We start from the raw sequence: 26,234 nt of genomic DNA, 5'->3' as shown, positions 1-26,234 counted from the left end.
TTTATATCAGGAAGTGTAGCTCTGAGCTTCAGGTTCCAGGTTCTGCCTTTTAATTTCTGGTTCACACAGAAAGAAGTGTGAAAAAAAAAGACTATAGATGAATTCTTGATCTTCAAAAAATATTATTCCCATGTCCATCCTTGGTACTTGGAGCTTTCACAACATCTGATGCTAATTTATCAGCATAACCTCCTGTCAGTGCCTGGGTTTCTTTGCCGTTTAAGCAGTGTGTGCTTTTTAAAAATGTTTATTAATTTTTTTTGTCTATAAAAGGTGATTGAGACTCTTTCTTGTGCACAAAGCAGGCTGTGCAAAAAGAGGCAGTTGCTGTTCCTGTAAATTGCTGCAGGGGCAATCATGCGGTTAGACTCTTGATCTTGACATATTGTATCCCTCCCCGCCCAAAACCCCAACCCCAACCCCCCCCATTCTCCCCTCAACCCCCGCCCCCACTCCTCCCTTCTGCCGCGATAATGCTTTGATAAACACTGTGATAAATGTTAATTGCGGCGCTCGTATGTTTTTTCAAGCGCTAATAAAGGCTGTTGGCTTGAGTAACAGGTAGGGTTGAGATCCCGCGGGCGCACCGAGCTATTAAAAAAAAAAAAAAGCTTATCTTTGCAGGTGTAAAAGTTTAGTAAATGGATCATTAAAAACGTCTGCCAACTTCACACGCCAAAAAAAAAAAAAAAAAAAAAAGAAAGGGCGGGGGATTACTCGACATCAGCATGTTTCTGAGGCTGCAGAATTGAGGGCTGTAAATCTCGGCTAATATTCCACGCAGCCTGTCAGGAGGCGGGGGGGCGTTTTTTTTTTTTTGTGGGCCAAGTCACATGACTTGCTTGGAGAATGATTGGTGCCTGTGCTCCATTGCTGCTTGCTTCTTTTTTGGGGAAAAACAAACAAGTTTAAAGACTTCCAAAGTGGAATAATTTGTAATGTCGCGTCATTCAACCAAAAACTGGGGATCAAATAGACCTCTAAAGAAGGGATATTCAGTTGGTGGGCTGATTTTTGACACAGATTTGTGTCTTTCTAGTCTTAGTAATGATCTTTGAATAGTATTTTTGCAATAGGTCATCCTGTCATAAAGAGAGGATCTTTGATTATTTTTAATTTTGCAGTAGATTCTTAAAAAACAACAGCGCTATAGAGAAGCTTTGACTAACATTTTTGCAGTCGCTTCTCAAAAATAGCAAGAGTGCTTCTGTTATATGGAGGATCTTTCATAATCCTGATATGTGGAGCACGGACCACGGACCGGTGTGATTTGGGTCTTTTTTTCACGGACCGGCAATAGAAATATAAAAATACTGCAAATATAAAATAACACAACGGGACTAAAAGCAAATTAAATGCAGGAAAGGGCGGCACGACGGTCGAGTGGTTAGCGTGCAGACCTTACAGCTAGGAGACCAGGGTTCAATTCCACCCTCGGCTAGGTACTCCGGTTTCCTCCCACATTCCAAAAACATGCTAGGTTAATTGGCGACTCCAAATTGTCCATAGGTATGAATGTGAGTGTGAATGGTTGTTTGTCTATATGTGCCCTGTGATTGGCTGGCCACCAGTCCAGGGTGTACCCCGCCTCTCGCCCAAAGACACCCATGAAGTGCAGGGAAAATATAACCAAGGCCTGAGCTCGTTTCGTTGACACAACATGGTCCCATCTAGGTGTAATGGAAGACAGTGAGTCGTTAATAAATTATTTATTATTTCTGTGCGGCCCGGTAACAAATGCGCCACGGACCGGTACCGGTCCCCGGCCCGGCGATTGGGGACCCCTGATGTAGAGGACCTTTGACAGGCTTTTTTTGCATTACACCTTCAGAAAAGGCAGCGCTTTTTGCAGATGTGCCCCGTTCAGGGGAACAGGGAGGGTTTTGATGTTTTTGTGTCTCAATGTGAACTGTGGTTAACTTCTTTTTACACTTGTTATCTTGCCTATTCTAGCTGTCTTCGGGCGAGAGGCGGGGTACACCCTGGACCGGTGGCCAGCCAATCACAGGGCACATATAGACAAACAACCATTCACACTCACATTCATACCTATGGACAATTTGGAGTCGCTAATTAACCTAGCATGTTTTTGGAATGTGGGAGGAAACCGGAGTACCTAGAGAAAACCTACGTAAAACTCCACTCCTGAGGGTGGAATCGAACTCGGGTCTCCTAGCTGTGAGGTCTGCGCACTAACCACTAGTCCACCGTGCAGCCCTGAATGTGGATATTTGACTAAAAAAACATTGTTTGTCCAATTGAAGGTTTTATGATGGTGACCCTTAAGAGGGTTATTTCTACTTCCGTTATTTGTTCGGAAAATCTCCAAATAAATTGGATCAGCGTTGGGATTTGGCTGTCAAGTCCAGTTATTATGATTGTACTGAACGTGCACGCCTGTTGTCTGGGTGTGTGGTGTGGTGACTCTCTCCATGACCGGTGTTGCGATGGTAACCCTTCTGGCATGTGGAAACATGCCAGAACCGAACCCGCCCCCCCCCCCCCATGGTGTCACTGACCATGCAGCATTTTAATCACAGCCCAGCTTCCTGCGACACTGCCTGCTGACGGACGCCGACTTTGTGGCTATAATTTGCTTCCTGGGGGCGCAGGAAAGAGAACGCGGGGTGTGCCGTGACGGGAGGTGGTGTCAGGCGTGGGGCCGCAAAGTCTGCAGAGAAGGTGCCTGTCTTAGATGGCCAAATGGCGCGGGGGTCTTCTGTCTTCGGGTTGCTAATGCATTCAGTGCAGCCAATAAGAGTGGTGGTGGAGTGACGGGGCGAGGCGGTTAGCGTGGTGGAGACTCAGGGGAGAGAAGTTTTTTGTGGTTTTTGATTGCTGAGCATGTGGTCTCAAAGTGGATGTTCCTTTGCCTCCATATATTATATCGCACCCTAAGCACTTCTGGTTGGGACCCCTTGGTTTCTACCAAGAAGGAACAGAATTGGTCACTTATAACTTAAATTTGTGCAATAGAGTGCAATGTATCACACTGGTGCACTGATTGGAGTGAGGTTCCCTATCCAGGCTAAGGTAGCGTGTCAATACGTCTCTGTCTAGTCATGCCTGATATATACCAGTGTGTTTACCTACTTTGTTATGCTCCAATTGACCTGTGCTTTTGAATACACAGGCGTAGCTCTGAGCTTCAGGTCCATTTAATACAATTTTGAGTTAGCCTGTGTTCAACCTCCGCTCATAAAGAATAACCGTTAAAGGAGCTGTTGGGGTACATACAGAGTGTAGAGTGCAATATATCACACACCGGTGCGCTGATTGGAGTGAGGTTCCCCATCCGGGCTAAGGTAGCGTGTCAATACGTCTCTGTCTCTTCATGTCTGATATGTACAAGTTTGTTTACCTGCTTTATTTTGCTCCAATTGACTTGTGCTTTTGAATACACAGGTGTAGCTCAGAGCTTCAGGTCCATTTAATACAATTTTGAGTTAGCCTGTGTTCAACCTGCGCTCATAAAGAATAACCGTTAAAGGAGCTGTTGGGGTACATACAGAGTATAGAGTGCAATATATCACACACTGGTGCACTGATTGGAGTGAGGTTCCCTATCCAGGCTAAGGTAGCGTGTCAATACGTCTCTGTCTAGTCATGCCTGATACGTACAAGTGTGTTTACCTGCTTTATTTTGCTCCAATTGACTTGTGCTTTTGAATACACAGGTGTAGCTCTGAGCTTCAGGTCCATTTAATACCATTTTGAGTTAGCCTGTGTTCAACCTGCACTCGTAATGAATAACCGTTAAAGGAGCTGTTGGGGTACATACAGAGTATAGAGTGCAATATATCACACACCGGTGCACTGATTGGAGTGTGGTTCCCTATCCAGGCTAAGGTAGCGTGCCAATATGTCTCTGTCTCGTCATGTCCGATACGTACAAGTGTGTTTACCTGCTTTATTTTGCTCCAATTGACTTGTGCTTTTGAATACACAGGTGTAGCTCTGAGCTTCAGGTCCATTTAATACCATTTTGAGTTAGCCTGTGTTCAACCTCCGCTCATAAAGAATAACCGTTAGAGTTGTTGGGGTACATACAGAGTGTAGAGTGCAATATATCACACACCGGTGCACTGATTGGAGCGAGGTTCCCTATCCAGGCTAAGGTAGCGTGCCAATACGTCTCTGTCTCGTCATGTCCGATACGTACAAGTGTGTTTACCTGCTTTATTTTGCTCCAGTTGACTTGTGCTTTTGAATACACAGGTGTAGCTCTGAGCTTCAGGTCCATTTAATACCATTCTGAGTTAGCCTGTGTTCAACCTGCACTTGTAATGAATAACCGTTAAAGGAGCTGTTGGGGTACATACAGAGTGGGGTGACTGATAAAATGATTGTGGCAATACAGCTACGTATAATCCCAGTTTTGGTACTTTCCGAGAGTTTTCCGAGACATGAGGACAATGAATGTAGCGAGGTTCCTGAAGGCAATCAAAGCTTGTGTCAATGAATCTGTACCCGCTCAAGTTTTGCAGCATAGGAATGTTTTTTTTATCTACTGCCATCAAATTCCTCAACAACCACCAAGCACACTGGAGGAAAATGAATGGAGTGAGGTTCCCGAAGGCGAGCAAAGTTAGCGTCAGTACGTTTGTGTCCCCTCAACTTTTTTGTAGCATAGGAGAGTTGATATCCTAGCTACTGTCATCGTATTTCTTAACAAAAATTGACAATGTAAATGGAGTGGGGTTCCCTTGGTAGATGAAGTTAGCGCTCCACTTCTTTTTTTTTTTTTTTTTCGAAAACTGTTTGTCTCGTTCGTTTCACAAGCTGATTTTTTGACTTCGGAAACCCCAGAAAACAAAATTCATGTCATTGCTCTGATGAAGATGTCAAGGCGAGACCCTCCGAGACTTTGGGTGGTCCTACCACAGCAGTGGTGCAGCATACATACGGTGCTTTGTTTTTAGTTTTTGGAAGGAAGCCCTGTGTTTTTGTCGCAATATCAACAAAGAAACCTGCAGTGTCAAAAGAATTCAGACATGTGGGGAAAAATGAAATCTCTACCAGACATGTGACCATGTTCTCCGAACAGAACGGCTTCGGACATCAGACGCTGCTGGAGGTTCTTATCATACGAAACCACATTGTAAAAACCTAACATGACTTCCTCTTGGCACTGCCTTTATATGCCTATCGTTGCTTCTTATGAACTTTGACATTTAGGAGAACCCAAGTATGGTGTTCCGTGTTTTCTGGAAGTCAAGTCAAAAAAATTGACGCATCTCAACAAACGATGAGTGAAAATAACAGATTTATCTTTTGGACTGGAGAGCAACGTGGAGACATTCATTTGCCGTAACGATCAGTCTAAAGATTACCCCCCCCCTCCCTCATTCCTGCCTTCCCCTCCGTGCACGGCTTGCGTCAGCTTTGCTTTGCAACGAGATTATCTGAGATCTTTATTTCATGTGTGCAAACGGATCCCCTTTGAAGGCCAAGCCTGACTTCTCCCTCACTCATATCAGCAACCATCTATCTTGGCTTCATCTCAGGGCGGCGTGTTAAGGAGCACTCCGGAGTGGGGGGAACGCACCCAACCGGACTCTCGGGTGTCTGACGAAGGCGGGTTTGTCGGCTTGTTTATGTTTTCATGACATCAATTGGTGGAGGATGGGGGTGGGGTGGGGGGGGGGGCGCAGTTTTGGGTTCCAGCGGTTTGTGCTGCTCGGGTCTTTGAAACTGCCTCCTGTGTATCTCGGCTTACTCTTTGGGATGGCGGAAGGGGAGAGGTATTTCCTCTCTGGAGGTGTTTTTGTTTGAAGTAACACTACACCAAGACGTTAATTTGCAGGTTTTGTGTTGTTGTTTTTACTTGGTTTTTAACTTTCGGGACCACATCTGGACAAGACCTTTTCACAATTCCGATGTTCTACAGCTGGCTTCTCCATTAGGGAGTCATAGACGCATAGTCCTCATTTTTTAAGGCTGTAAGTGACCCTTTGTGGCAAATACTCCTGGAATACCCGATATTATACATGTACTATAGGTACCTTCAAAGTTTTATAATGATTGGACAGATGGTCAATGACTTATGGACACTTAGTTGCTAAGTCGCGCCCATGCAAAGACATTTGGCTCGATGGCGGCAATGTTTTTCAACCATTCATTTTCGTGGGTCGCGGGGATGCTGGAGCCTATCCCAGCTGTCTTCGGGCGAGAGGCGGGGTACACCCTGGACTGGTGTCCAGCCAATCACAGGGCACATATAGACAAACAACCAATCGTTCGTGAACGAACGGGTCAAAAGAACTCGCTTTTTTGTGAACGAATGAACCGCCCATATAATACCTGATTAGTGTGTTTTTGTTTTTGGAAATGTTTATTTTTATTTTATTTATTCTTTATTTTATTCTAACTTTTTCAGCAACCTAATTTTTCAGTAATTACACCTTTTTATTTGGTTTGTCTATTTTAAAAAAAATGATAAAACAGAAATACATAAGAATTTTTTTTTTAGTATTTTAGTACTTTATGCTTCTAAAACCGTTATTTTTCCTTTACTGTTGTAAAATTTAATTTTTTTCTCACTAGTTTACAAAATTCATATTTAGACTTTATTCTTGTTAAATTAATGCAATTTTTTCTATTTTTTAAATTTATTTATAATTTTTAAATCATTTCTAAAACTTATTTTTAGTTCTTTTTTGCGAACGAATGAACCGCCCATAAAATACCCGTTCAGTCCGCCGGCCGTTTTATTCATGACCGACACAGCACTAGTTGGTGAGCTGTTGAGTCGGAACGAACGTGAACATGAGTGAACGGACTGATTCGACTCATAGACTCGGGTCTATGCACAGGGGGGAGATCAGAGGCTAACGACCAATTGACTGAAATGAACGGCTCTTTTTACTGAATGAAGCGGAACGATCCTGTTCACTGAAATGAACGCTTTTGCCCACCACTAATTCTGAGTGAAGGTTCGTCCACATGCAATTCGGCGTATTTTTTATGTCGATGTCATCGATGACGATGATTTGGGAGTCTTTTTAAGTTTTGATTCTACATCTGAGTTCGATCCCCCATTCTGTATCCACGGACAAAACGCGGATCAGAAAAAAAGCTGGAAAAATCTCTTTAATAGGCCATATGAAAAGGGCCACTGTCGCCTCACCTGTTGCTTTTTTCCCCCAAACGTCTGCAACCTCAGCGGTACTCGAAACGACAAAGTAGGAGGTTGTGTGCTTGCCAACGCACCGCCACTATTCCTACGTTCTTACCCCACACACAAACGTCACATTCCTGAAGGTGTTTCCTCACACCAGTTAAGGGATGGTGCAGGAGGCCTCCAGACGCAGCCCCTAATGAGATCTTTCCTGGGTTTTGATGGAGCGCCAGTAGCCGCCACCACCACCACCACCACCACCGCCACTACCACCACTACCGCCGCCGCCGCAGCTCCAGAGGTCCTGCCTCGACCGGGCCCTGGCGCTCGATCAGGGGGAGCTGTCGTCGCCCGCATAAATTGTCAGCCTGTGTGGCGGCTTGCCGAGGCAGACCGAGAGGCCTTGTGGGACTTTCCCACAATCACATTCAAGTACATATTACGTATAATTTAACTTTTTGCTTTCAAACGGGACGGGGGGGAGGGGGGGGATGCCAGTAAGTCCGCGTGTGCAGTGCCAAAGTCAGTAGGATGCCAGCGGCCGCTTTCTTTGCGCCAGGGTACGCGCACTGCCCTTTTTGATTTCTGCAACTCCTCTCTGAAAGCACGTCATAAGAATCTCCATGAGATGCTAAATATGCAATATTTGACAATATATGACATATTTTATTAAACATGATAATGTGTCTCTGGCAGCTTTGAATGCATATTGTATGCACTTTGTTCGTACCGTTTGCCAAATATGAGCCAGCGCCAAGCCAAACAGTCAGCGAGTACCGTAGCGAGGATGCCGTAATAGGACCGGCACACAAGCTTCTATGTTACAGTCGGCCATAAATCACTAAATCCGTGAAGGAGCTCGAACACGTTTAAAACACACAATCTGCAAGAAGCTCCGAAGGACCTGGCTGCTGTTGAAAGCAGGAGCGCTTGAGTGCAACAATTCTGCCAGAACATTTAACATCACATCTGGAAAATTGTTGATTTGGGACTGGAGAGTCGTGTCCTTATGCCTTGAAGCCTCCAGAAACTCTGGGAAGTGACATGAAGCTGTCGCTTTGAGAAAACTGGACCGATACGATGAAATTTTTATTTTTATTTTTATTTTTATTTTTATTTTTATTTTTATTTTTATTTTTATTTTTATTTTTATTTTTATTTTTATTTTTATTTTTATTTTTATTTTTATTTTTATTTTTATTTTTATTTTTATTTTTATTTTTTAACATTTTTCCCATTTTTTAACACTGACCAGAAGAAATCCAGCAGTCCTTCTAGCATGCTAATAACGTGGCTTCCATCCATCACCGCAGACAACAAGCAATTAATTTTTATTTTTATTTTTAATTTTAATTTTAATTTTAATTTTAATTTTAATTTTAATTTTAATTTTAATTTTAATTTTAATTTTAATTTTAATTTTAATTTTAATTTTAATTTTATTTTTATTTTTATTTTTATTTTTATTTTTATTTTTATTTTTATATTTTATTTTATTTTATTTTATTTTATTTCAATTTAATTCAATTTAATTCAATTTACTTTTATTTAATTTTATTTAATTTTATTTAATTTTATTTAATTTTTATTTAAATTTTATTTTATTTCAATTTAATTTTATTAAATTCTTTTAGCATTTACGTTATTCGCTTGTCGTTCTTTGTTTATGTACTTCCCCGGGAAGGCCAAGTGTTCCCAAACAGGACCGACGCTCTAGCTTCCCATTGATGCTAGCCAAATGCTGCGCTGCATTGTATTTATTTACGGAGTACAAACATGACTATATCACAAATTAGTATTTCTGGGCATGCCACGGAGCGTACAGCAAATCGCTGCCCTTTTGTTTTTAGAGGAATGCCCACTTGTCCCGATATTTTTGTCCATATTTTGTAATGGTCGTATGGATTTTTTTTTTTTCAGCTGGCAAGTGTTCAAAAAGTTTTTGTTTCCTTCCCTTTTATCCATTAGCATTTAGGGACTTAGGGACTGCCAGAGAGGAAGAGGAAGTGTGTGTGTGTGTGTGTGTGTGTGTGTGTGTGTGTGTGTAAAGGCAACAAAAGGCGAGGATATTTTCCCATTTTTAACACTGACCAGAAGAGATCCAGCAGTCCTTCTAGCATGCTAATAACGTGGCTTCCATCCATCACTGCAGACAACAAGCAATTAGCACATTCCTTTCTTCTGCTGTTTCTCATGTTCCTGGCTAACCCCTCAGCAATTTTACACCGTTTATCACAAAAAAATGAAAATTGCAAAAAAAATAGCATCCAAGTGGAACCGAGCGCTTATGTCTGAATAAGGGAAGTTGGTGTGAATTCACCCACAAACGATTCAGTAGTCAGTAATGGCCGAGTCTTGGAAAAGTGGGAGGATGACATCAAATCTGCTGTATCCGGCTCCTTTTCAAACATATTTTATTGTCTGCGAATGACCCACCTTTGGAAGTCCTTTACAACTCTTGAACTTTAGAAAAATAGTTTTGAATTTGATATGGGACTATTCTTTTAAGTTATTTATTGCTCTCTGGTTCTACCATATCTTAATTATTGTGTGGAAATATGGGATAATAACTATAAAAGCAATCTTCACTCGCTAAATGTACTGCAAAAAAGGCCAGTAAGGATAATTCATAATGCCGCCTACAGAGAACATACTAACTCCTTATTTCTAAAATGACAAATAATTCAACTTGCTGATATAGTTCATCTTCAAACATCTAAAATAATACATAAGGCTAAAAATAACCAATTAGCTAAAAATGTCATCCAATACTTCTCTACAAGAGAGGAGAAATATGATCTCAGGGAAGAAGTACATTTGAAACACTTATATGTTGGGTTATTTTTATTTTTATTTTTATTTTTATTTTTATTTTTATTTTTATTTTTATTTTTATTTTTATTTTTATTTTTATTTTTATTTTTATTTTTTTAATTAATAAAAAAAACTTGAATTATATTAGGAAAGCAGGAAGTGAACAAATGTAACAGTTTCCCCAATCCGATTGAGGAATCTTGTACCCGCTCAAACGGAAAGTTGTCAGACTGCGTTCTTCTTCCTGGTGTTTTTCTTCTTCTGTTGTTTATTGGCGGTTGGCAAGCAGCTTTGGTGTGCATTAGCGCCATCTGTGGAACAGAATCTAAACCCTTCTATACGCCATTCACAAGTCCACTTTTATAAAACATGTCCCGAGTTTAATTATAAAATATTAGCAAGATTGAACTTTATCTTTTCCTGTTCCCGGGTGCGTTCTTTCAGCGAATGCTGAGATATAACGTAACACGCAGCTCGAGATGTTCTTCGATTTTAAAAAATGGAGGCGAGCAATCGGCACTGGAATTCTGCGGAAAGTTTGTTTTTGATTCAAACTAAATTCCAAGACTGGACGAACGAAAAAGTCGTAATACGGAGTTATTCCAACAAGTGAAAGAAAAACTCGAGGAAGTCGGTATCACGTGATGTCGATGTTTAAGTTTTACTGGGCATGCCCCATTGACTATTCTGGTTGATTATAGCGGCGCATGTAGACAAGAGATTGGAAAATTCCTTTCCATGTATACTATTGTTTTCGGAAAGATTCCATTCGGAAAGAGAAAAACTCATGTAAACGTGGCTAATGTTACAGACTTATTTTTCCTTCGTGTTTGTCAAAAGGTCAAAAGTTATTACAAAAATTGTTCCACAAATCCAACAAATTCCAGTCATGATCCGTGTTTTCCGTCTTATATCGACCACGCAGCAACCTCCTCGTCTTTTGCATTTATTGACCGGAATTCACTTTCATGGATTTGACATTTTACAAGAGTTACAGCCAGTTGGGGGGGGGCAGCAGGTTCCAATATTCTCCTCCTGGGACCACCCACGCTGACCGCACAGCGAGCACTATAGAGGGTGGGCTCGCACATTTGTGACCTTCTGCCTCCTGTGGATTACTGAGAAATCTTCTCAATGCGTTGCACCTCCCACACTCGGAAAAAAAAAGATGGATGGTTGAGCTTTATTTTTACATGTATACGTCATACATGTTAGCATTAGCGGCTATGAGGATGTTGGTATGATACGGTAGAATTGATACGGTGGAATTGGTTATGGTAAGATGATGCGAGGGCCTGATTGGCATTTTATTAGCTACTACTTGGAGTGTCGCGATCAACCAGATTGGGTCAACAAGAATGCAAAATAAGTCTACAAATATCATTTCTTCTATGTTACACTATCCTGTGTGTATGCTAGCGGCCCCGCCTCCACCCACTGAGACAAGGAGACTATATGAAAAAAAGGGGTCTGTCCGTTCATGCGGTTTTTCTATGAAATTAATTTATTTGATCTGGTCCCAGGCTGCATGGTGGTCGAGTGGTTAGACCAGGGTTCAATTCCACCCTTGGCTATCTCTGTGTGGAGTTTGCATGTTCTCCCCGTGCATGTGTGGGTTTTCTAATGGGACTCCGGTTTCCTCCCACATTCCAAAAACATGCTAGGTTAATTAGCGACTCCAAATTGTCCATAGGTATGAATGTGAGTGTGAATGGTTGTTTGTCTATATGTGCCCTGTTATTGGCTGGCCACCAGTCCAGGGTGTCGAAGACAGCTGGGATAGGCTCCAGCACCCCCGCGAACCTCGTGAGGAAAAAGCTGTAGAAAATTAATGAATTTATGAGTGAATAATAATAATAATAATAATAATAACAACAGTTGAGTGGGTTGAGTGGTTAGCGCGCAGACCTTACAGCTAGGATACCAGGGTTCAATTCCACCCTCGGCCATCTCTGTGTGGAGTTTGCATGTTCTCCCCGTGCATGCGCGGGTTTTCTCCGGGTACTCCGGTTTCCTCCCACATTCCAAAAACATGCTAGGTTAATTAGCGACTCCAAATTGTCCATAGGTATGAATGTGAGTGTGAATGGTTGTTTGTCTATATGTGCCCTGTGATTGGCTGGCCACCAGTCCAGGGTGTACCCCGCCTCTCTCACTCGAAGACAGCTGGGATAGGCTCCAGCACCCCTGCAACCGTCGTGAGGAAAAGCGGTAGAAAATGAATGAATGAAATAAATAAAATATTTATGCTCTGAACCGGAAACCTTGCCAAATTTTAATCTCACAAGATGACACCCCAAAGGTACCACTAGACGTATAATAAATGTTCCCCGTTCCCCTTGGTGGAAATATTGTGCTCACTTTGTTGCCTCCGCTGTCTGACACCCTGCGATAGAAAAGCCAGATCAGGGTTTGAGCTCTTCTGCTTGACGGATATGTGGCCTGCATTCAATGCCGGCTTGGATGCATGCTTGTCGTCTTTTGAATGACAAATGACAGCCACTTGGATAGCTGAGCCGCGGTGTTGCGCGGTGCAAAGGGGAGATCACATGCTATGCATTTTGAGCTGCGTGGAAAAAGTGGAAGGGGGGGGGGTCTTTCTTGTAAAACTACAGTAAAACCAGAAATAGCAACGTCTGTTAGCCCTGCTAGCATCTTTTCCCCCCGACTGCCTGTCTGGTGTAATATACTCCAAGTCTGCAATTATGTCGCTATACCCCATGTAAAACCTTGTTTGTGTACCCACGTATGACTGCCCATGGTTAGATGTCGGGATGCCACGCCATGTGGGAATGCCGTGCTGTGGATTTGCACTGTTTGTTTTTATGTGACCGAATGAGAGACTTGGTGATTTATGACTCTGGTGTTTTCTTCTCTCTCTCTCTCGGTTTGCAGGACTCCATCAATGAAGCGTGCGCTCGGGGGATTGGAGATGAGCACTACCGCTTAGAAGGTGAGGACTGCTTTATGTCGTCATTGAAAGATACCGTGTTAAAGGTTCCATTTTGGTCTCAGGGGTTCTACAGAAGTGGATGTGTTTTTTTAGATTGTTTTTTTGGACTGTTTAAAAGCACTGTAATCACTGCGTGTCTGTAGCTTTAATGCTAATGAGCTGTGTTTTTCCACGCCTGTCTCCAGTAGCAGCGCTATTGTAACTGTATTGAGCAGACATGTTTTTTATTTTTATTTTTTTTCCAACTGTGGTTGGAACCCACCACTACCAACCCCCTATGGCACACACCCTCCTCTAAGCCCCAGCAATGTGCTGATGAGGTCCCCTTTACTTTCCCTCCTGCTTCTCCACCCCCATCCCACTTAGATTTACCCCCCCCCCCCCCTGCCCCCCCCCTCAGCGCAAAGATTCCCCCCTGGTGTGACATGATCCTGGATTTGGAAGCCTCCCCTTCCTGTTCAAAGTCAGGATTGGGTGAGAGCCGGCGACACCCACGCAGAATATGAGAAAGGTGATGGATGAAAGGAAGGGAGGAAGGGAGGAAGGAAGGAAGGAATGAAGGAAGGAAGGGAGGAAGGCATGAAGGAAGGAAGGCATGAAGGGAGGAAGGAAGGCATGAAGGAAGGCATGAAGGAAGGAAGGAAGGAAGGAAGGAAGGAAGGACGGAAGGAAGGAAGGACGGAAGGAAGACATGAAGGAAGGAAGGAAGGCATGAAGGATGGAAGGAAGGCATGAAGGATGGAAGGAAGGCATGAAGGATGGAAGGAAGGCAGGCATGAAGGAAGGAAGGAAGGCATGAAGGAAGGAAGGAAGGCATGAAGGAAGGAAAGAAGGCATGAAGGAAGGAAGGGTGGAAGGAAGGCATGAAAAGGAAGGAAGGAATGAAGGCATAAAGGAAGGAAGGAATGAAGGCATAAAGGAAGGACGGAACGAAGGCATGAAGGAAGGAAGGAAGGCATGAAGGAAGGAAGGAAGGCATGAAGGAAGGAAGGAAGGCAGGAAGGCATGAAGGAAGGACGGAAGGCATGAAGGAAGGACGGAAGGCATGAAGGAAGGACGGAAGGCATGAAGGAAGGAAGGAAGGCATGAAGGAAGGAAGGAAGGAAGGCATGAAGGAAGGAAGGACGGAAGGCATGAAGGAAGGAAGGAAGGCATGAAGGAAGGAAGGAAGGAAGGCATGAAGGAAGGAAGGAAGGCATGAAGGAAGGAAGGAAGGCATGAAGGATGGAAGGAAGGCATGAAGGAAGGAAGGAAGGCATGAAGGCATGAAGGAAGGAAGGAAGGCATGAAGGAAGGCATGAAGGAAGGAAGGCATGAAGGAAGGAAGGAAGGCATGAAGGATGGAAGGACGGAAGGAAGGCATGAAGGAAGGACGAAAGGATGGAAGGAAGGACGTGGACATCGGACGTGGCCTACCTTGGAGGCGCTGCAGCAGAGGGATAGTGATCATCTCAAGACCCACGGCTGCCCAACTGTCCTAATGGCATCACATCTTGGACCTGGACTATTATACTCTATGTTTTTATTTAACTGTCACATGTAAACCTCTCCACATCCATTGCAGCCTGGTCATCCTAGAAGGGGGATTCCCCCATCTGCGGTCCCTTCTCAAGGTTTCTTTTTCCCTAATGGGTTTTTGAGTTTTTCCTTGCCCTGATGGGGGTTCAGATCAGGGGATGTCGTCTGTCGTCTATTGTCTGTCTTCTACTGTTGCCTGCTTGTTAAGCCCTTTGAGGCTCTTTTGTGATTAAGGGCTATATAAATAAACTTGACTTGACTTGACTTGACGGAAGGAAGGCATGAAGGACGGAAGGAAGGCATGAAGGACGGAAGGAAGGCATGAAGGACGGAAGGAAGGCATGAAGGAAGGAAAGAAGGCATGAAGGATGGAAGGATGGAAGGAAGGAAGGCATGAAAAGGAAGGAAGGAAGGCATGAAGGATGGAAGGAAGGAAGGCATGAAAAGGAAGGAAGGAAGGATGGAAGGAAGGCATGACGGGAGGAAGGAATGAAAGAAGGAAGGAATGAAGGAAGGACGGAAGCAAGGCATGAAGGACGGAAGGAAGGCATGAAGGACGGAAGGAAGGCATAAAGGAAGGGAGGAAGGCAAGAAGGAAGGAAGGAGGGAAGGAAGGCATGAAGGACGGAAGGAAGGCATGAAGGACGGAAGGAAGGCATGAAGGAAGGAAAGAAGGCATGAAGGATGGAAGGATGGAAGGAAGGAAGGCATGAAAAGGAAGGAAGGAAGGCATGAAGGATGGAAGGATGGAAGGAAGGAAGGCATGAAAAGGAAGGAAGGAAGGATGGAAGGAAGGCATGAAGGGAGGAAGGAATGAAAGAAGGAAGGAATGAAGGAAGGACGGAAGCAAGGCATGAAGGACGGAAGGAAGGCATAAAGGAAGGGAGGAAGGCAAGAAGGAAGGAAGGAGGGAGGGAGGGAGGGAGGGAAGAAGGAAGGAAGGAAGGAAGGAAGGAAGGAGGGATCTGCGCTTGCCTTTTTAGCCTTATTATTAGCATTATTTGAGCAGTTTGAAGATGAAGTATATCAGCAAGTTGAAGTATTAGTATGACTTAGTATGTTCTCTGTAACACCCAAATACCAGCAGTAAAATACCGTGGTGGTAGTGTGATGGTCTGGGACTGTTTTACTGCTTTAACTGCCTTTCCAGCAGGATAGAAGTGAGTGTAGAAGAAGAGAAGTATGCATGGGCGGGAGTTTTTAACCCTTCGCTCAGACGGGTTGGACCATTCTGAGATGATAGATGCTTTCTTGTTGACATGTGTGCTAGCTAGCAATTACACCGGCCCGCTAAGAAGCTAGAAACGGGAAAAAAAGCGCAGGATTAAACTTCCTTGATCACTCGTGCTCCAGATGAAGAAATGACTTTTTCCCCCCCCACAAAAGGCAGAGTCATCCTCCTCATCCCAAACATCAGGGTTGCCCTCAGCTTTCCGAGTCTCGGAGGCGGGAGGCGGGGGGCAGGAGGCGGGAGGCGGCCATGTCGTACAGTCGCTAAGCTGCTAGCGTGAAAGGCGTCATCCTCCGGTGCCCTCGTCTTGTACCTCCGATCTGATGTTCATCCAATCCCACGGTGGCTTCCTCTTTTTTCCGAGGGAGGGGGGGGCTACGCCGTATTACCCCCCCCCCCACCCCCAGCGTTTCATTAGCTATCTCGCCGCCATATTGAGGCTGCCACCAAACAGATTTGCCCCTCATACATGATCAAACGTCAGGCTCCCCTCTCCAAAAAAGTTGCTAAAAAGCTCCCTGGGATGTTGCCTTTCATTCTCGGCCCCCTCCCCTAATGCGGGGATGAGACAGGTCGGCTTTGATGGGCTTTTGGATGGCAAGGAAAGAAAGTGGGCCGTTGTGTCTGCTGGGCTGGCGCGCAAACAAACAGTGTTAGGGATTTGACTCGGCTTAATTAATTAGTGATTCTGTTTTACGCCACCGGACTGATCCTCTTCCAGAAGGTTTGAGAATGGGACTTCAAAGTGAGATGGGAGGAGACCGGGATAAGAGAGAGAGGGGGGGGGGGGCGTGGCCTACGAGGCTGCCATCGGAGGGGATGGATGCTGAAACAAGGAAAGTCAAAGTGCTGAGTGGGCTCGTTGAAATATTCACAGCTCAAGCTTTTTTTTTTACACCCGCTGGCCACAACGTTAGCAGCAATGCTAATGCTAACATCTGGTCCTGCTGTTTGCCAAACGTAGACGACATTCCCTCAAACAGTGGAATGTTTCTTAAATATTGACTTTTATAACGATACTAATTAACTCATTAACTCATTTAACTCCAATATATGCTTTGTGACAATTAAGTCTGAATATCGGTTGGGCTTAGAGGATTTTATTTCTAGAAATATCAACAAAAATGTAATAAAAAGTAATCCAACAAATGATTAAAAATATAAATGTCGACTAAGAATATTATAAATATTAATTAAATTTAAAAAATTACAAAAAGGAAACTCTAATATATGCTTTGTGACAATTAATGCTGAATAACGGTTGGGCTTAGAGGATTTTATTTCTAGAAATATCAATAAAAATGTAAAAAAAAGTAATCAAAAAATGATTTAAAAAATGAATGTCAATTAAAAATATTATAAATATTAATTACATTTAAAAAATGTCTGAAAAAAATTACAAAAATGAACAAACAGTGGAATGTTTGGACTCTATGTACTTCTTAAATATTGACTTTTATAAAGATACTAATTAACTCATTTAACTCCAATATATGCTTTGTGACAATTAAGTCTGAATAACGGTTGGGCTTAGAGGATTTTATTTCTAGAAATATCAACAAAAAGTAATCAAACAAATGAATAAAAAAATAAATGTCGATTAACAATATTATAAATATTAATTAAATTTTCAAAATGTATGAAAAAAATTACAAAAAGGAAAAAACTGGAATGTTTGGACTCTATGTACTTCTTAAATATTGACTTTTATAAAGATACTAATTAAGTCATTAACTCATTTAACTCCAATATATGCTTTGTGACAATTAAGTCTGAATAACGGTTGGGCTTAGAGGATTTTATTTCTAGAAATATCAACAAAAATGTAACAAAGTAATCAAACAAATGATTAAAAATATAAATGTCGATTAACAATATTATAACTATTAATAAAATTTTAAAAAATTATGAAAAAAATAACAAAAAGGAAACTCTAATATATGCTTTGTGACAATTGAGTCTGAATAACGGTTGGGCTTAGAGGATTTTATTTCTAGAAATATTTAACAAATTTAACAAAAAGTAATAATAATAAATAATAATAATAAAATGTAATAAAGTAAAAATTTGTCAATTAACAATATTATAAATATTAATTAAATTACATTTTAAAAAATGTATGAAAAAAATACAAAAATGAAAAAAATATCAGCAATTTAAATAATATAGAAAATTGACACAATTTGAGTAAAAAAAAAAACTACATAAATAAAAGCGATAATGTCAGTAATAGAAACACTAAAATACCCGAATATACAAAACAAAATAGATTTTTTTTTTCATTAATTTCATTCTTTTTTTTTTTTACATCCTGCTAAATCCTCAAGCGAGAGAACAAATGGAACATGACACAAGAAGACAAAGAATGCATAAGATTATTTATATTTTTATATATCCTGAGTCCAAATAATGGGACGGTTATTGACACTATTTGAGTCTGTAGCTTCTAACTCCTTAGCGATTTAGATATCATTCATATTTCCGAGTCCCAACTCGGTTGTGCTTTTACTCGGATGCAGGAGTTTCCAAGCGACAGCCTATCCTCAGGTTATGACCGCACCCACCCACTTTTCATCCTCATGCTCACTCATTTCATGTGTGTGTGTGTGTGTGTGTGTGTGTGTGTGCAGTGGCTCTACCCCCGGAGAAGTCAGACAGCTGCTGCGTGGAGGAGAAGATGCAGGAGAGGGACGTCCAATCCCCCGCAGGGCCGCAAAAGCAGCTCCAGTTTGAAGTGAGTTTCAGCGGCGAACGGGCCGTTTATTAACTTCCACTTTGGAGAAAACTAGGCCACGCACACACACTCACACACACACACACACACACACACTCTGACACGGCTGTGCTGTCTCAGGAGTTGGAGTGCGCCGTGTCCGTGGAGGAGGACAACCGGCAGGAGTGGACCTTCACCCTCTACGACTTCGACAACAACGGCAAAGTCACCAGAGAGGTAATTACTGTCTTCTACCCTGAGGGGGGGGGGTCCTTCCCCCCCCCCACTCCTCCTTTGATCAATGAATGGATGAACGAACACGTAAATCAGACGAGCATCTGCCAAAACGTGTCCACACAGGAGAACAGCTGGAGTTCTTCCACACACATTAAGTTGGAGTAACACGCCAAAGAACTACAATGCTAGCACGCACGCAAGGTCTTATTTTAAGACGTGGAGTGAAGCCTGCATTTTTTCAGCATTTTCAGTGTTCTTCTCAAATAGAGGATCTATGACTAGCCTTTTTGCTGAAGTCTAAAAAAAACATTCGGCGACACGGCGGTCTAGTGGTTAGCGCGCGGACCTCACAGCTTGGAGACCAGGGTCCAATTCCACTTTCGGCCATCTCTGTGTGTGGAGTTTGCAAGTTCTCCCCGTGCATACGTGGGTTTTCTCCGGGTACTCCGGTTTCCTCCCACATTCCAAAAAAACATGCTAGGTTAATTAGCGACTCCAAATTGTCCATAGGTATGAATGTGAGTGTGAATGGTTGTTTGTCTATATGTGCCCTGTGATTGGCTGGCCACCAGTCCAGGGTGTACCCCGCCTCTCTCACCCGAAGACAGCTGGGATAGGCTCCAGCACCCCCTGCGACCCTTGTGAAGCGGTAGAAAATGAATGAATGAATAACAACTGCTTGTTGACGTTTGCCTTGTTTTCAACTACTGAATGTTTTTATTCAACACACCATGCACACTCGCACATTTACGCAATTTCCAGTTGCAGTTTGCATTTTTAGTCTTTATTTTATTTGTATGTGTTATTTTAATTGAACAAGGCGGCACAGCGTTCGAGTGGTTAGTGCACAGGCCACACAGTCCGTAGACCTGAGTTCGATTCCACTGTCAGTCATCTCTGTGTGGAGTTTGCATGTTCTCCCCGTGCATACGTGGGTTTTCTCCGGGTACTCCGGTTTCCTCCCACATTCCAAAAACATGCTAGGTTAATTAGCCACTCCAAATTGTCCATAGGTATGAATGTGAGTGTGAATGGTTGTTTGTCTATATGTGCCCTGTGATTGGCTGGCGACTAGTCCAGGGTGTAGGCTGGACTAGGCTCCAGCATCCCCCGCAACCCTCGTGTGGAAAAAGCGGTAGAAAATGAATGAATTAATAAAAATTCCTTGTCATATAGAGGATCTTTGACTTAAATGTACTTTCCTAACTGTTATAAAGTGTAAAAAGAAGTTAAGCACTGTTGACGTCTACGTGTAAATTGAACGAAGACTCGGTGCGCCCTTTTAATTAGCTTCACGATGAGCTTTTCCAGTCGTACAAAGGAGTGAACGGTGGCGCTACAGCACACCCACGGCCATAAAGTGAGTTTACCAAATGTCCCTTTCAAGAAGAGACTCCAGAATAGTCCATGCCTTTTCCCTTTCCGTGCTTGGCGCCCGCACGGATCCAACAGGAACACCCAGGAAGTCTGTGTTCTGTGTGCAAACAAAGAGCCGAGCTGTGTCCTCTGTGTGCTTGCCTGCGCAGTTTGCTCGGCGTTGCCGGTGGCTGCTCCACTCGTGAGACGGCAGACGCTTTCTTCTCTTGCTTCTTTTCATGCCAAAGAAGAGCGAGAGCGAGAGAGAGAGAGAGAGAAAGAGAGAGAGAGAGTGAGGAGGAAATAGGGAAAAATGGCACTGAAACTTTTCACTTTTCCTTTTCTATGGCGTGTCAATGCCTTCAACTGAAGTGTGAACCCCCGTTCTACTCGACACACACGCTAGCACTGCTAGCACTGCTAGCACACTAGCATGTGAGCTACAGTGCTAACATTACACTCGTAGTAGAACAACATCATGCTAGCTGCGCGTGTTTGCGGAGGAAAACCACAGTGATCAAACCTGCGGCTTCCATGTTTGTAGCTGACTGACCAATAGTTGAGGTCTGAGTTGCATTTTAAGATGTGTAGTGAAGCCTGCAGTGAAGTTTTTTGGGCGGGATTTCCATGATGATTGAGTTTTTTTTTTACTACTAATGCTTCTTAACTGTGGCTGCACGGTGACTGAGTGGTTAGCGTGCAGGCCTCACAGCACGGAAACCCGAGTTCAATTCCAGCCTCGGCCATTTTTGCATGTTTTTTCTAATGGGACGCCGGCTTCTCCCACGTTCCAAAAACATGCTAGGTTAATTAGCGACTCCAAATTGTCCATAGGTATGAATGTGAGTGTGAATGGTTGTTTGTCTATATGTGCCCTGTGATTGGCTGGCCACCAGTCCAGGGTGTACCCCGCTGGGATAGGCTCCAGCATGCCCCGCGAGTCTTTTAGGGGTCTCTAAAAGTGAGTTGCATGGTGGATGTCCGGTTAGCATGTTGGCCTCACAGTCAGGAAATCGATCGGTGTCTGTGTGGATTGTTTTCTTCCTTCCACATCCCCTCAAAACTATGCATGTTACGTTAAAGAGGACCTATTGTTCAAAATTTTTAGCCCTTTGTATTGAGTTGCGGACTCCTATAGAGCAGCTGCACACAATAACCTGCACAGAAAGCTTTCTAGTTCTTCCAGAATCTGCACCTATTCAGCTGTATTTCTTTGGATTTTGTGCTTCCCGCCAACAAATGAAGGAATGAATACTTCTTAACCGACTATGCTATCACCTGATCGCTTATGCTCCTTCCTGCAGGACATCACCAGTCTTCTCCACACCATCTACGAGGTCGTGGATGCCTCCGTCAACCATTCGCCGAGCAGCAGTAAGACCTTACGGGTCAAGCTGTCCGTGGCTCCGGACTCCAGCCAGCGGTGGAGGACTTGTACGCAAGGCGCCACAGGTACAGTTAGCATAAAAAATATTACATCATCACAATAGTTTGGTGGCTAAACAACAGCAATGGAGCAGAATACAACGAAAGAGGCAATTTTTTTTTATCCATGCGGAGACTGAGGGCGCCTCTGCAAGTGGATATTGTGGATATTGTATTATTTTTATTTTTATTTTTATTTTTATTTTTATTTTTATTTTTATTTTTATTTTTATTTTTATTTTTATTTTTATTAAATATATTATTTTTTTAAAAAATTTGTTTTGTTTTTTTAATTTTTTAATAAGTAGGCGGCATTATGAATTATCCTTACTGACCTTTTTTAGAGTACATTTAGCCAGTGAAGATTGCTTTTATAGTTATTAGCCCATATTTACACACAATAAGTAAGATATGGTAGAACCAAAGAGCAATAAAGAGTAATAAATCCAAATCCAAGGAAATACAGCTGGGATAGGCGCAGATTCTGGAAGATCTAGAACGTTTTCTGTCCAGGGGATCCACAACTCAACACAAAGGGTCAAAAAATTTGCATAATAGGTCCCCTTTAATATATTTTTTAAAACAAAACATGATAGTGAAACACTACATGATATCATGATACTGTGGTAAAATAAATAGTAATAATAATTTATGTGGTAATATATCAATATCAAATAGTGAGTTATTGTGTCATGCCCAACTTTTTGTGTTATTTTTTTCCAACCGGCGATGATGCGCTTGTCATGGAAAGACGCTAAGGAACTTCTGGGTTTTTTTTTCTCGCCGTCACGTCCTCGGCAAACACTTAAAAAGACGCTTTAAGGGATGTTTCTGTCGCTTTTTAACCCAACTTCCCCCCTATAGCGACTCAATCAAAAAGTAGCAAGAAGGGGGCGGGAGGGGGAGTAGCTCCAAAAAAATATATATTCCTACTTTTTTGTTGTTGTTTTTTTTTTTGTGCCCTGTTGTCTGGGCTATAAATACCCCCGGAGAAGAGATTTCCGACATCTTTTGAAATAAAAAAAAAAAAACAGGGGCGCTTCACGCCTTCATGCTAATTCCAGCCACCGTCAGATCTCCCGTCCTTATTAAACTATTTCTGAAGTCTCTTTTTATTATTACTTCCTTTCATTCCGTGCTTTATAAGAGGCTGGAAATAGAATAGATGAAGCATTGTTGTTTGGGTTTCTTTCTTTCTCCTCCTCTGTAGATCTTCAAAGTAAAAGCCCCAAACAAAGGTTGCTTTCTTCTGAGATGTTGCCGTTGTCGTGTTTGTGCGTGTGTGTGTTTGTGTGTGTGAGTCTTGCTCTCATTGATAATAGCCTCCTGTTGTTTCCAGATGTTGCCCACCCGAGGGAGAGAAATGACAAGTGTACAGAAGACCCCAGGGGTGCAGACAAGAAGAGTCGAGCACTGATTAGGTAAAAGTGTGGAAAAAAAAAAATTAAGGAAATTCTTGTTTAATTTTTGTGAAGGGTGGCACGGTGGATGAGTGGTTTGCGTGCAGACCTCACAGCTAGGAGACCAGGGTTCAATTCCACCCTCTGCCATCTCTGTGTCATTTGAGTTTGCATGTTCTCCCCGTGCATTGGCCACTCCAAATTGTTGAATGTGTTGAAATTGAATGTGAGTGTGAATGGTTGTTTGTCTCTATGTGCCCTGTGATTGGCTGGCCACCAGTCCAGGGTGTACCCCGCCTCTCGCCTGAAGACAGCTGGGATAGGCTCCAGCACCCCTTGCAACCCTCGTGAGGATAAGCGGTAGAAAATGAATGAATGAATGAATGAATAATAATAATAATAGTAACAAAAAAGGGCTGCACAGTGGACTAGTGGTTAGCACGCAGACCTCACAGCTAGGAGACCCGATTGTTCTGTGTGATTTGAGTTTGCATGTTCTCCCCGTGCATGCGTGGGTTTTCTCCGGGTACTCCGGTTTCCTCCCACATTCCAAAAACATGCTAGGTTAATTAGCCACTCCAAATTGTCCATAGGTATGAATGTGAGTGTGAATGGTTGTTTGTCTATATGTGCCCTGTGATTGGCTGGCCACCAGTCCAGGGTGTACCCCGCCTCTTGTCTGAAGACAACTGGGATAGGCTCCAGCACCCCCGAAACCCTCGTGAGGATAAGCGGTAGAGAATGAATGAATGAATGAATAACAACTGCTTGTTGACATTTGCCTTGTTTTCAACTACTGAATGTTTTTATTCAACACACCATGCACACTCGCACATTTATGTAATTTCCAGTTGCAGTTTGCATATTTAGTCTTTATTTTATCTGTATGTTTTATTTTAATTGAACAAGGCTGCACAGCGTATGAGCGGTTAGCGCACAGGCCACGCAGCTAGTAGACCTGAGTTCGATTCCACCGTCAGTCATCTCTGTGTGGAGTTTGCATGTTCTCCCCGTGCATGCGTGGGTTTTCTCCGGGTACTCCGGTTTCCTCCCACATTCCAAAAACATGCTAGGTTAATTAGCCACTCCAAATTGTCCATAGGTATGAATGTGAGTGTGAATGGTTGTTTGTCTATATGTGCCCTGTGATTGGCTGGCCACCAGTCCAGGGTGTACCCCGCCTCTTGTCTGAAGACAGCTGGGATAGGCTCCAGCACCCGCCGCGACCCTCGCGAGGATAAGCGGTAGAAAATGAATGAATGAATTTCCGTGATATTCCAACCGGAGAGGAAGTTTGTTGTGTAAGTGGAAAATGAGCACTTGTGTATTCCTTGCAAAGCTGTGATTTTCCGCCCCTCGTCTCCTCCGACAATGGCCGCCTGATCACAAGGAGCGTTTTACTGCAAGCCTCGCTAGCCTCGCTAATGAGCGGTGTCGCTCTTGTCTCTCGCAGGCGCCACCACAGCGACCACCACACCCAGCCGGGCTGCCAGAGGAACTGTGTGGACGAGAACCTCGAGCGACGGAATCACTACTTGGACCTGGCCGGCATCGAGAACTATACGTCGCGCTTCGGAGCTGGTGAGTCCAGTCGGAGTTTCATGGAATGAACGCCACTAGATTCGTTATCTCTGGTTCTCAATTCGTTCCGTCCCGCAGCGACGGCCACAGAACAGCCCAAGGCGGAACCCCAGACCAGGTCGTCCAACCAGACGCGCTCTCGGTCCCATGAACCAGAAAACGGCCACCCTCATCCCCACACCCACCACCACCGCCGCTTGCAGCAAACCGTCATGGACGCCCCCGACAGCCACCACCACCATCCCGGCCGGACGCGGGGCCAAGACTCCGGGAAAGCCGCCCTGCGCTCACCTAAGACCCACGCCCGCGCTCCTGCCGCCCAAATCGGGAGCAGGGTGATGCGGAGCAGGGGTCTCCCTCCGCCGCCGGCGCTCCCCAGCCAGACGCCCCCACACCAGTCGTCTGCCCCGTACCGCAAGCACAAGCAGCGCGCCAAGGAGAGCTACCGCGCGCTGGGCACCCTGGCGGCGTCGGGGCCCGTGGTGGAGAAAGAGCAAGTGAGGGAGCTGCCAGGGGTGCTGCTCTACGAGGGCCGGCTGGCGCAGGTGGTGCAGCGGCACGAGCACCATCACCACCATGAACACCACCACCACTACCATCATTTCTATCAATCCTGAACGGCCGCCGCCGCCCCTTTTGGGACCCGGAAATTGTATCATTCACGATAAATCAGTGTTATATATGAACAGTATGACCAGTTCCACGACCACAGGACTGAGGATCATGGCCGGGGACCGCCGAGGGATCACGGGGGCGGTCCCCTTAAACACCGCCGCCCACTCCCGGCCCCACAAACCCACCGACTAGTGATCGTTGTGGCAACAAAGCAGATCTTTCCGGACCACTAAGCCAAGATGTTGAAGGCCTGTGATGTAAAGATACAGTATATGAAGGGTGTGTGTGTGTGTGTGTGTGTGTGTGTGTGTGTCACGACACTGGTGTCTGTCAAAAACCACTTTGTGGCTGCGTGAGTATTTAAAGTCGGAGGCTAAAATGAAGAATCTGAGCGTCCCTTCAGCGCTGGAAGGAAATCCCCAATCTGCTGCTACCTCTGTTGTTTTAATGACTTAGCACCAAGAGGTTACATCATTTTTATTTTTTTTTATTTTTTTTTTTACATTTTGGGTCACAATCTGCAGTAGTGAAGCTTACTTTTACTAACTCTTGACTGTTCATAAGTTATATATATATACATATATATATATATTGTTATGGATTTTATAAGCTTTATGGATAATGTGACATCTTTGTACGGACTCGCTAAAGCCCTCTTTGACTTTTATACGACTGTGCAAAAGCCTCTTTTTCTATTATCTGTCCGCTTCAGCTTTCCTTCCTTACTTTCATAGCACACAATCATACTCAGAATACTGTTTTTTGTTATTATTATTATTATTTTTTTACGACCATATGACAAAAAAACCCCAACTCTCAACAGCGCCAACCGATGGACGAAAAAAAAAAATTATATCAGTACTTTGAGTGTAGAGAAAGACTTTCCAATATTATGAATACTTCATGTTATCGGAACTCACGCAGAATAAGAACATGTAGCACAAGGGATCAGTATTCAAACCCACCTATGTTGTCTTTCATTCATTTATTTTCTACCGCTTATCCTCACGAGGGTCGCGGGGGGGGGGGTGCTGGAGCCTATCCCAGCTGTCTTTGGGCGAGAGGCGGGGTACACCCTGGACTGGTGGCCAGCCAATCACAGGACACATATAGACAAACAACCATTCACACTCACATTCATACCTATGGACAATTTGGAGTGGCTAATTAACCTAGCATGTTTTTGGAATGTGGGAGGAAACCACGCATGCACGGGGAGAACACACAGAGATGGCTACGGTGGAATCGAACCCTGGTCCTATGTTTTTTTT

General features: G+C 43.7%; 1 protein-coding gene across 1 annotated transcript in view; it reads left to right on the top strand.

Annotated features, from left to right (window-relative positions):
* nkd1 (NKD inhibitor of WNT signaling pathway 1) overlaps positions 1–26,234 on the top strand; it is a 45,024-nt gene extending 18,790 nt beyond the window's left edge. The window contains exons 4-10 of the mRNA XM_058089021.2: positions 12,830–12,887; positions 18,267–18,370; positions 18,491–18,586; positions 21,247–21,394; positions 22,707–22,788; positions 24,221–24,348; positions 24,427–26,234. Coding sequence (XP_057945004.2) covers positions 12,830–12,887; positions 18,267–18,370; positions 18,491–18,586; positions 21,247–21,394; positions 22,707–22,788; positions 24,221–24,348; positions 24,427–24,965 — 1,155 coding nt within the window. The 3' untranslated portion in view covers positions 24,966–26,234. The remainder of the gene's footprint in view (positions 1–12,829; positions 12,888–18,266; positions 18,371–18,490; positions 18,587–21,246; positions 21,395–22,706; positions 22,789–24,220; positions 24,349–24,426) is intronic.

Source organism: Doryrhamphus excisus, linkage group LG13 (genome assembly GCF_037039965.1).
Source record: "Doryrhamphus excisus strain RoL-2023G ecotype Guam linkage group LG13, RoL_Dexc_Guam_v1.1, whole genome shotgun sequence".
Lineage (NCBI taxonomy): Eukaryota > Metazoa > Chordata > Actinopteri > Syngnathiformes > Syngnathidae > Doryrhamphus > Doryrhamphus excisus.
This window is presented reverse-complemented; position numbering and strand designations above follow the sequence as displayed.